The sequence below is a fragment of the Lolium perenne genome, chromosome 5, assembly GCF_019359855.2.
Source record: "Lolium perenne isolate Kyuss_39 chromosome 5, Kyuss_2.0, whole genome shotgun sequence".
NCBI lineage: Eukaryota > Viridiplantae > Streptophyta > Magnoliopsida > Poales > Poaceae > Lolium > Lolium perenne.
The window spans coordinates 128682534-128694247 of NC_067248.2; the positions used below are offsets into that span (position 1 = coordinate 128682534).

Consider the following 11714-nt stretch of genomic DNA (forward strand, 5'->3'; position numbering starts at 1 on the left):
CGGCAAAGAAGTCTTTGCCGTGCGGTGCCACACGGCAATGATAGGCCACACGACAGCGCCTGATTTTCCCGTAGTGAACGTATCCCAGATCGACGCACCATATGTACCAGTTTTACATTGAGGAGTAGATACACATTCAAACAGGAGCTAGTTTTACATCGTTCCTCTGAAGCGGATCAAATTATGGCGCTCTGCTCCTAGGTTTACATTGTGAAAGGGAGATCCTAATTCAGGGAGAGTGCCGCCAAACATCAAAAATAATAATCTGTTCTTGGTGAACCAACAGGTGACCCGGAGCCTCCATCTCCATCGACGGTGGACGCCATCATGCAGTGGGCAGCGCGTGGCGGCAGAGGGGGCAGACGCAGCTGACCCGGAGCCACTGCGAGATGCAGCCCTGATGGAAGCAGTGGTCGCACGGCATCTTGCTGACCATGTCCTCCGCCTCGAAGTCCTTGAGGCACACGGCGCATTCAGTCTGCAGCCTTGCACCGGCCACCGCCCAGGTTGTCTCCCTCAAATTGTCCTGGATGGCCTTGGGTGGTTTGAATGGCTCCTCCTCCGCCTGGTGGCTCTGACGCTGATCCTCATCTTCTCTGCGCCGCTCGACCATGCTGTCGAGCGCTTCGTCAAGCCAAGGCAGCCGGCCAAAAGTCCAATCCATTAAAGTGCGATGTATAAATTCCTGCCCGTTTCTTGGCTCCCGATCTTCCATGACCTCCTCATAGATGATTGTCGCCGGCATCCTCACTGCCTCCATCTGCGACAGCGGTAGCGCGTACGCGTACGAGAGAGACGGCTCGGGGGCTGGAGATGGAGGATCGAACAAGCTTGACTACGAGGACCAAACCTTGCCATATTTATAGATGGGTCGGATTGGATGTGGTGGGATTCCGAGTTCGACTAGGGGACGGAGTTTGATGTGATTTCTACGACTGTGGCATCAGATTCCTTTGCGTTACGAAACCAAACAAAACAAAATCGGTAGATTCCCATTACAACGCTGATATATCTGCAAGAGCTTGACTACACAGTGGTCAACCACTATTGGGTCTACCCGGTGGTCAGTTCGGACAGCCCATTAGAGGCAAAACGCGTTTTTTCTTTTTTCCCCAAAAGGAAATGACGGGACCATACAGCCCACGTTAAAACAACGGAGAAACGACCCACACCACTTTGTCTCGACGGAAGCAGCTATAGAAGAGGATCCTACCTAACCAGATCTGGGTTCTTCTTCCTCCCCTGTTTCTCCACCGCCGCCAGCAGCAACAGCAGGCAGCAGGAAGGGGAGGCAAACCCTAGAACCTCCATGAATTGATCCCCAGATCCTTCAGGAAGTAACACAGCAGGAGCTGCTTCATCTGGACAACGCCCAGAGAAGTAAGAAAGGTAAACAAAGGCAAAAACATGATTCAAATTCATCCTGTTCCATCCAGTCCTACCAGTTTTCATCTAGTAGTTCCATCCAGTTCTAGCAGTTCCATCCAGATCCACCATAGCCCAAAGTTACATACTGGATGGAACTCACATGTTACTCAAATGGAAAGTAACACATACTCATGCCTGAGTTGTTGTCTGTACCAAAGTCAGTAGAAGTCTTCAGGAAAGTAATCTACTTGACAATCTAGCCTTCAGGAAGTAATCTAGTTGATGACCTTTGAATTCTGTAGAAGCCATCAGGGAGTTGCAAGCTGAGAACCTGGTTGTGTTGATCTTGTAGACAGCAGGAAGTATTCAACCAGTAAAACAAACATGGCGCTCTTGGAACACTGATGTAGGCATGAATGATATCTCCATGAGAAAAGAAAGAAAATTAGGGTGTAAGAACCATAAAACAGTACTTGTATAAAGCTAACAGTAGCTGATGCTTGTTAATCAAACAATGTGAAGAAGTAATTTGCCCTTTGCTGTTTTATTTTGATGCCAAACATGGGTGAAGTAACAAAAAAATGTTTTAACTTGTTTCTTCATTGCAGGCAATGGATTGGTTTAACCTGCATGGTATTGACCTGAACCATCCGCCTGGCTATGATGACTTCATTGAACCAGATGGAACTGAAGCACCAATCCAAGGCACATCAGTAGATGGTACTGGTGCTAATTCTGGATTCATGTCAGTAGATGATACTACTGATGGTGCTCCGACTGGTCAAACACTGTCTAGTGAAGAAAGTGGCAGTGATGGTGAGGTGCAGTCAACGCCAGAAGGATTTGCACCACGTAAACCATACCTAGGGATGAAATTTGATACGTGGGAGGCTGCTAAAGTGCACTACAACAGGTATGCCGAACATGTTGGTTTCTCTATGAAGATGAGTTCTTCCAGAAATTCAGTATTGGACAAGCAGAAGGACAAGTACTTGTTTGTGTGCAACAAGTCTGGAACTAATTCAGAGAAGGAAGAGACTGAGGCAGTGAAGTTGAGGAACAGAGCAATCACGATACGGACTAACTGTCAAGCAAAAATGCGTGTAAAAAGGAAGGGTTCAATATGGGAAGTAACACAGTTCATTGAAGAGCACACTCATGAAACTATCAAGAAGCTTGGTTTGAAGAAGTATTTACGATCACACAAGAAAATACCAAAAGAAGAAAAGAAGTTCATTGATCTGTTAGACAGTGTGAACCTCTCAGCAGGAAGAATAATGGATATCATGTCTGAGCTTTATGGAACAGGAAAATCAGTTCCTTATGACACGAAGACAATCAGTAACTACATGGCAAGTATAGATGAGAAGCAAAATGTGAAAGACATACCAGAGCTTCTTAGTTACTTTGAGGAACTGAAGAAAGAAGATCCAAATTTCTTCTACAAATACAAACTTGATAGTGAGGACAGGATTGAAAATATATTTTGGGTCGATGGACCCACTAGAGAAGTTTACAAGAATTACAATGACTGCATATCCTTTGACACTACATACATGACAAACGCTTATAAGATGCCGTGTGCACCCATTATTGGAATTAACAGATATGGGCAGACAATCCAGTTGGGATGTGGCTTCTTGAGGAATGAGAAGATAAGTAACTTTGTCTGGTTGTTTGAGCAGTTCCTGGATGCTATGGATGGTTTACACCCTCTGAATATCATCACTGACCAGGATGCTGCTATTACTACTGCCATCCAGGAAATGTTTCCTAACTCGTGCCATAGGAACTGTCGGTGGCATATAATGCAAAATGCACAAGGATCCCCTCTCGGCCCTTTCATGGCGAAGCATGAGGAACTACGAAGGGAGTTCAATGAAATTGTTGACTATAGCCTGACACCTGTCGAGTTTGAGAACCGATGGGGAGAGATGATTGAGAGGCATGGTGTATCGGACAACACAGACCTTGCTTACATATATGAAATTAGAGCTAAATTTGTCCCAGCTTATTTTATGGATAGGTTCTTCCCTTTCCTACAAACTACTGCTCGCAGTGAAGGATTCAATGCAGTTCTGAAGAGATATGTTGACCCAAATGCAAGCCTGCTACGTTTCTTCAAACAATACATGAAGTTACAAGAGAGGATAGATATTACTGAAGATTCACATGAATTATGGGTGAGGACAAAACTCTAAAAACATGGTGTGACTTTCCAATGGAGGAGCAAGTACTATCCATTTACACACTTCCCATATTCAGGCGATTTCAACTTGAGTTGAAGAAATTTACATCCTACAACATACAGCAAATTAATCCTTCATTGTTTGAGGTTTCTCCAATCAGAAATGCAGTGTTTGGTTATGGAGCAAGGAATTACAGGATAACTGCAAATCTGGAGCAAGACGAATACAGTTGTGAATGCTGCAAATTTACTAGAGATGGGTTGATTTGTTGCCATATAATAAAGGTTATGTCTGCTGTTGGTAAAGTAGAAGTAATGCCAGAACGTTACATTCTACCTAGGTGGTCAATTCCGCCTCCCGACATACGTATTCCTCAGACTGAACCCCAGCAGATGCCAGCGGGCAAATTGTCTAGGAAGGAAATGAGGTTACTTCGCTATGGTAACCTCACTAAAGATTTCGCAAAACTAGCAGTTAATGCATGTGCTTCGGAAAAAACAGATGAAGTGGCTAGGAAACATATGCGTGCAACGGAAGCTGAATTTGCAGCAATGAAGAAACAAGCGGCAGATGCATTGAAGAGAAAAAAGAAGCAGAAGGAAACAGTTCCTCCATGTGCAGAACATGCTGAAACTACAGAAAATCCTAGCAGCTCAACTGTTGGTGCTGAACATAATATGCATGTAAACAAGAAAGCTAGGGATCCACCTTTGACAGTAACAAAAGGGAGGCCAGAGGAGAAGAGGAAGAAGAGTGGACTACATCTTAAACCTGCAAAACCAACAAAATGTACAATTTGTGGGTCAAGCTTGCATAATCCAAAAGATTGTCCATCTAAGATTGCAATGAAAGAGAAGACACCAATTATTCAGCTTTTCCAATGATGAGGAAGTAAAAAATTGTGTCAGCACATGAGAAGTAGAAACAAAAGTTGGACAGAAAAATTTCTTGTACTGCTTGAGCCATATGGATTGAAGATGCAGGGTGTTTAGATTAGTGGTGTTTACTTGTGTTTCATTTTCTAGTATTGAGTTTACTGAAAACTACTTTGTGTTTCCCAAGTGAAAGATATATATGTTGGTTTGCAATGTATGACCAGAAGCATAACACTCGGTGAACCGTGTTGTCTTGCATAAATAGAAGACACAAAAATGATTTGGAAAAAAACATTACATGAATTACCATTTTGTAAAACTTGTCATTTTTTGGCTTTGAACTTGTTTCGCCATGAAATCTTGTTCTCCCACCAGTCAAGCCACTTGAAGCTGTATAGCATCCTGTATAGTGGCATTTCCTTCTGGTCGAAATGACCCAACTTTCTTCCATCCCATAACTCAATGCATTTCAACATTGAGTACCCACAATCACAACTAACGTGTGTTACAACAAAAAGGAAATGCAAAAACAGTGTTAGTTTTTGAAGTTTTGCTAGAATGCAAATGTCTGAAAAAATGTAGACAAAAAAGAGAGAAAATATGGGGTAACTTATGTTGTAAGTTGTTTAGGAGATGGTATGTAAATCGTTTCGTAGTTTTGAATTGATACATTTGACTGCTTGTAGTTTCTGGCCCAGAGAGTCTTAACAGAATCAATTATGATTGCACTATCTTTCTTGAGCTTCTTGTCCCCAAGATTCCTCAAGGAATCAAAAATTTCGAACCTCTCAGCCTTGAGATTAAGGTTGATTAGGTAGTAGTGTCCACAAAAGTACTTTGGATCGTCGATAGTAGATAAGTTCTGTAGTACAGGAAACATGACCTGCATATGTAACTCTGTCAACACAGTTGGAAGTTAAAAAGAAAACAGCTATGTGGAGGGAAAAAAGTAGTTTATGTAACCTGCTCTTTGTGGTCAAGACGGTTATTCTCTGTGAATGAAAACACCTCTTAATGTCCTTGCCGGTGAACGCATGGTCTCGCAATTTGTTCTAGTCAGCAAGAATAGCAAGAAAATAGATCAGGATTTGAAGTAGCCTAAAATGATATTATTATGATCTTTTAAAAAAAGTTAACATGTTATCATGTACATAATAAAATTTAACAGAGTTACTTCTCAAAATTTAAAACAGATGTGTAACTTCGAAAAACATAGGTATACAGGTTAGTTACAGACAAAACCTAGTTACATTTAACAGAGTTACTTCTCAAAATTTAACAAAGTTACATTTGATGAGAGGTATACAGGTTAGCTACAGACAAAACCTAGTTACAATTGGCTTTGAGTTACTAAACATGGATATTAAAAAGGTGAGGGGGTTCTTATATGTAACACTTACAACTATGATGAGAGGCATCACACATTTTTTCCGTGCTTCCAATTCTTTAGAGAGAACATGTAATCCAACCTCCATAGTCGAATTACTTATCCAACCTTCAGGTTGGACTGAATCAGCAAAATCCGGGACATGAACAAAATATGTTCCATAATCAACTATCAGATGACCCTTCAGATGTGTCTTCTGTTTCGATCCATGCATACATATTCGGTTGTACATGTCAATTGATTCCTTTGTAATAGTTTCTTCAGTTTTTTTGCCATGCTGAACATATGGAGATAGCTGCATCTCTGCTGGCTTTATTACTCTTTTCTTGTGAGCCTGAGGAATAGGAGTTTTACTGGATGTTCCCTCTGAAGTTACATGTTCAGAAGTTACTTTCTGCTTTGCAGTGTCCTCAAGTGAAGTAACATTCAAAGTGCAGCTGCTTGTTGGGAAATACTTTTCACCCACCATGGCTGCAAGCATTTCATAATCTTCAGCTGGTCCATAGAACTCATCCTCATTGCTTGAAGTAATCACAGGAAGCCCAGTGACAAGCTCTTCTTTACCTTTATCATTTTCTTTGTTTGGACTATCAAACCCCAGATCAAATGATCCTGCTTCCCCGGGAAGCCGTAAACTTTGTCTATCCTTGTATGCAGTGATGTGAAAATCAAGCTTCTTTGTTGTCGTGTCATCAAGTAGGCCGAATGTTTTCTTCCCTTGTATGCTAGTCGCCACTTCAAACTTTCCATGGCTACCAGGAGTAGTAGTGTCGTTGTTGTTATTTCCAGTGTGAGGACTGTATCTTCCTTCTTCTACATTGGCGTTTTCTCTGGAAATAAACATTGGGTTCAGACATGACTTTGATCTGGTAACTGGAATGACATCAGTATTGGTAGAACTTGTTGCCTTCAATGGAGACATTGATCTGGTTACAGACCTCCTAGCAATGGTGGTTGGGCTTCCCTTCTGCAGAATAGGTGTAATCAAAGGTAATGTTGTAGTTTCATTTTCTTGGGCAGTATGCAAATCCTTGATAGGATGAACATGTGGTATGCACTGTTGATTAAGATTGACCACTGCGTCGGCTGCCCAAGACACTGATTTCTTTGTAAGAGATGCCTCTTCAGGATGAACAGCAGATGCAACAGATCCTTCGAGAGGGGCATCAGTCAACTTGGCTTGAATGGTTCTCGCATCAGACATGTCTATAGCTGGACAGTAAGTTGTTACTTTCCTGATGGCATGCACAGATGACCAGTCCTCGGTTTGCTTCAAGCATCCTCTTCCTGGTAATGCAAGTGTTCGTGACTCATCTGTAGTTGGATGTGCACTCACTTCACATCCAATAAGATCATTACTTGACTGTGAATCAGAAGCATACAATCTCAAGTTTTCCAGAGCAGATATGGCAACCTTTTCTTCCACTTGCAACTCATTGCCGTGAGATTCTTGTGCGCAATCCCCAACTGGTGTCCCTCTGGTTTCCTGAGGAAGAATCACATATCTTGCCTTGTTAGATGGTTCTGCATCGGAGTTCACATCGGCAGACTTCCTCTTCTTGTTTCCATTGGGTTCGCTTGGCCTTGGCAGCTTCGTAGTTGTGACATTAGTTGCACCAACACTGTCTTGATGCTGTTGTGGAACACAAACTACTTCTGGTGCTATCATCTGTTCGGGTACTGCATCGGAGTTCACATTGGCAGCCTTGATCTTCTTCTTTTGTTTGAGTTTGCTTGGCCTTGGCAGCTTACAAGTTGTGTCATTCGCTGTTCAAGCTATGTTGTCATCCAGTAGTTGTGGTGCAGGCAAAACAACTTCTGGTGCTTTTTTCAGTTCTTTGAGTACATGTGACTGAACCACCTTGCAAGGCAACTCATCATTTCTTCCTAAGTCATCTGATTGACGCTTCTGCTGCACAACTCGATTGCAATTCTTCCTCTTCCTGGGAACACTGACAAAATCATCATAATCACTGCCATATGCATTCTCCTTGCTTCCTTCGCCTTCACTTTCGCTTTCAAACCCAGACAAGTTGACTTGGTAATCAGAATCTGAACCATCATTTTCCTCTCCTGAAAATTGCTGTCGAGTCTTGTTCTCAGTTGGACCTCTTGAAGATGGTGTAGATCTGGTTGAAGATTTCTTCTGTTTTTTAGCAGTATTAATGGTTGAAACTTTCATCGAGAACTTTGCAATTGCTACATCAATTTCGCTATACATCTCTTGTGCAGCTTCCCTATACCTTGAGATTTCCTATTTTCAGAAGACAATATACATAGTTAGAATACAAGGATGTAGGGAAACATGGTAAGAAACAGTTTAAAAAGTAGGAAAAATGCTTGTGATGTGGTTGAGCTTACTTCTTCTCCGCAATCTGAGGGCGCATTTGCCTTAACGAAGTTCTCAATCATAATGGGTGTGCTTAGCATCAACACACCAGTGGTCCTGAAACATTTCTTCAGCTGAGGAAGGAAACATGGAAAATTAGTTAAAAATGAACAGGATAAAATAAGAAGTAAAAATGCATGAAATCTTCGAAGTAACTTACAGGTAATCTTCCAAAAGACCCGTCATCATTCAAGTCTTGTTCGATAGCTTGAGTTGCCGATTTGTTATCCCAGGCACATATTCTTGGACCATCCTGACTGACATTGACATCTTCAGTATCCAGTGAGTCAATGTAAAGAATCTGCATGTCAAAAAGAAGCAGATGAAAAAATAGAAACATAAAAAAATAGAAAGAGATGTAACATATAATTCAAAGATACAAGTTGATAGTACAGAAGTTAAATATGCTCACCTCCAAAAATGCCATGCAAGCTTTGAATGGATTTTTAACTCCCTTTGCCTTCGCTGTCTCAATGAGGACAGTGATCACAAATCGACACCAGTTGAGGTCTTTTATCTTCGATGGATCCATTATAGCTGGATAGCACTTGGGACAAACTCTAATACCAGTAGTTGGAGCTAGCACAGAGCAGACAACATACATCACCCATGTCATAAAGTACAAATCATCGCCTTTTACCATCGCCTTCAGCTTAGTCTCGACATCTGTCAACTTTGGTTGCTTGCCATTGCCGAAACCAAGGGTATTCATAACAAATGAAGTAGCTTCAGAATCCACTGTGTATAGAGCGGGATATTTTCCCAATGGTAAACCAAGAACATTTTTGACAACTTCATCTGTTATTGGAATGCTTCCTCTGCCAGGAAAATCAAGAGAGCATGACTCATGGTTGAAGTTGCCCATCAAGTAGTTGGAGAGATCTGGGTGCAACTTTGAACATTTTATGCCCAGGAAACTGCCAAACCCATTGGCTGAAATAATTTGATGATGACTTGCATTTTGACTCTTGTATAGTTTAACAACTTTCATTGGGGATGCTCTGTTAAAAAACAGTTGCTGCATAAAGCACCAGCATGTCAAATACCAGTACATACAAAACAAACCTGCAGACAGGAAGAAAGTTACATCAAACCAGCATGTTTACCTTTTTTCTCCTTTTTTCCTGGAAGTTGTTTTTCAACATCTTTGGGTACACTATGAACCTCTGAAGGTAATTGTTTTTCAACATCTGGAACATCTCTGGAGTCCTCTTTTTTGTGCTTGTACTGCAACCTTTTTCTTAGATTCTTAAATTTTGGGTGACCAGACCTTGGTGTTTTAACATTCTTCTGCATGACATGAACAGATTTTGGATTACTGGATGAAAACCTTAAACACAAAACAGTACCTAATAAAAAAAGCACAAGAATAAATAACTTACAGAAGGCGTCATAATGATCTCGATTGTTAGCACATTAATGGAGCGAAAATAAGCAACTACCTGACAAAAGGCAAAGTAACATTCAACAAAATAACATTCATGAAGTGAATCTGTAACAAAGAAAAGTAAGTTCACTGAATTATCAAATTCTCAAATCAAATTGAGTTTACTTTTCATGCAACTTTATAAAACACACAGAGTTACTTCAAAAAAGGAGTAGGCAACATAGTTACTTCTGGACAAAAATCCTAACAACACCACCTAAGAAATTAATGCCGAATCTACAAAAGTAACTTATAATGTTATGTACATCTACTGAAACACACATGCCTATGATACAGTTCTACTTCTCCCACAATGAAAAACATTGAGTTACTTGCCAGAAGCACAAATAACAATGAGTTACTTCTACAATCAAAACATCTTTATGTTACTTGTAATAATTAAAAAACAGTTAGTTACTTCTAACTAACTTTACAAAAGCATGTATAGAACATAAGTTAACCCTGCAGCGACACCAAATACTTCTGCATTGCATAATTACTTCTACATTTTCATAGTTCAAGTCAGATGGATTATTAAACATTGCTGAGTACAATGCGGCAGGTTAAAACATGGATGCTGAAAACACACCAAAACTTGAACTCAACCATGGATTACCTTGTGAACCTGAACACACTTCCTGGACGAACTTGGAAGGAAGTCAAATCATAGGCTGGAGGTGAACTTGGAGGTGAACTTGACGCCCACGAGGACTGCAGTGCGAGGTTGATCGAAGATGAAATCCCTACAAAAACGATGAAGATGGCCAGGGTCACAAATTCGTGAACACAAAAGCGAGAGGGGTCGTCCCGGATGAATATAGGTTGCGCCTCACCAATCTACGCCCGAAAATACGAGCGAATCATGGCCGGCGACGACTACTGCGGTTTGAGAAATGAAATCAAGTGGAGAATATGGCAAGAAATGGCAAATCGAAACTCACCCGCTTCGATACGGAGGGTCGAAGTTGTAGAGGAACCTCTGCCTCTTCACGCTTCACCGGAACCCGCAGCGAAATCGTCGCCGGCGACGAGGTTGGTGTGAGGAAGACGGCCATGAAATTCCTCACCCTTCAAGCCACCGGAACTACCAAATCCACCCTCCCCCGCTTCGATACGTAGATTCGGAGATGTAGAGAACCATCTCTCAGCCGGAAACCACAGGGAATCGCCCGCCGGCGACGAGGTTGGTGCGAGGAAGACGGCCACGAAATTCCTCTCCCTTCAAGCCACCGGAACTACCAAATCCACCCACCCCTCTTCGATACGTCGATTGGAGATGCAGAGAACCACCTCTCAGCCGGAAAACCACAGCGAATCGCCCGCCGGCGACGAGGTTACAGCGAGCAGCTAAGGGGAGCGAATGGAGATTTCGTTTCTCTCTCCGCCATTCTCTCTCTTCGGGCGAGCAAATTCGAATCGACGCGTGCCGCAAACGACGCGCAGGTGTCTCCGTGGCCGTGGGTCCCCACCACGTGAGCAGGAGGGAGATGGAACCGACGCGAGCCGTCCTATCAGAATCGCGCGGCCGCGGCGCGTGAGCACGCTGTAAGACACACAGTGGTCTGCCAAGAGTTAGATTTCTCGTATCTGTAAACCCATTTCACTGATGGCCCCGTTTACACTCTCCGATCCAAACATGTCCTCAGTTCCAAACGTACCAGTCCCTGCGCTCTATCCTCTCGTTCCGCCGTCCACGACGAGGGCTGAGAGTTGAGAGCGACGCGGCGGTAGGGACATCCGGATCGACCAACAATTTTTTTCTTTCAAATTCAGGTTATCAGCTAATATATTGTGGTGACCCAGCATACCACTGCATGTTGTAGTATGCAAGTCTGACATAACACCAATGAAACATCGTTCCACTAGTATTACATCGCTCAGAGTGGTACAATAGAAACATATGCGGGTCCAAGGCATGTCTATAGAATTACATACAGACTCTGTTACAGAAGATCAGCACAGCCTCCTACTTTACAATGAGGTAAAACTACAAATAAACTCCAGAAGAACGACTTGTAGTCTAATCCTATCACGAACTCTATTTGTAGAGTATTTAACTAGCTATAGAGGCTATGAATAG

The 11714-nt window shown here is 42.3% G+C and overlaps 2 protein-coding genes across 2 annotated transcripts; one reads left to right on the forward strand and one right to left on the reverse strand.

Annotated features, from left to right (window-relative positions):
- Window positions 1–325: 325 nt before the first annotated feature.
- On the reverse strand, window positions 326–760 carry LOC127319731 (uncharacterized). Its single transcript, XM_051349699.2, has one exon. It carries the CDS (start codon window positions 758–760, stop codon window positions 326–328), a length of 435 nt encoding a protein of 144 aa, XP_051205659.1.
- A 1219-nt stretch (window positions 761–1979) lies between these two features.
- Window positions 1980–4441, forward strand: LOC139831592 (protein FAR1-RELATED SEQUENCE 5-like). Its single transcript, XM_071820890.1, has 2 exons — window positions 1980–3551; window positions 3680–4441. The coding sequence occupies exons 1-2, from the start codon at window positions 1980–1982 to the stop codon at window positions 4439–4441; spliced, it is 2334 nt and encodes a 777-aa protein (XP_071676991.1).
- Window positions 4442–11714: the final 7273 nt, after the last annotated feature.

What these genes read in the sequence shown, in the direction of transcription:
- LOC139831592 (XM_071820890.1), top strand. Translation starts at nt 1,980, where the DNA reads ATGGATTGGTTTAACCTGCATGGTATTGACCTGAACCATCCGCCTGGC. An exon ending in AAGATTCACATGAATTATGG is followed by an intron (nt 3,552 to 3,679) that starts GTGAGGACAAAA and finishes TACAACATACAG; the next exon opens with CAAATTAATCCTTCATTGTT.
- LOC127319731 (XM_051349699.2), bottom strand. Translation starts at nt 760, where the DNA reads ATGGAGGCAGTGAGGATGCCGGCGACAATCATCTATGAGGAGGTCATG.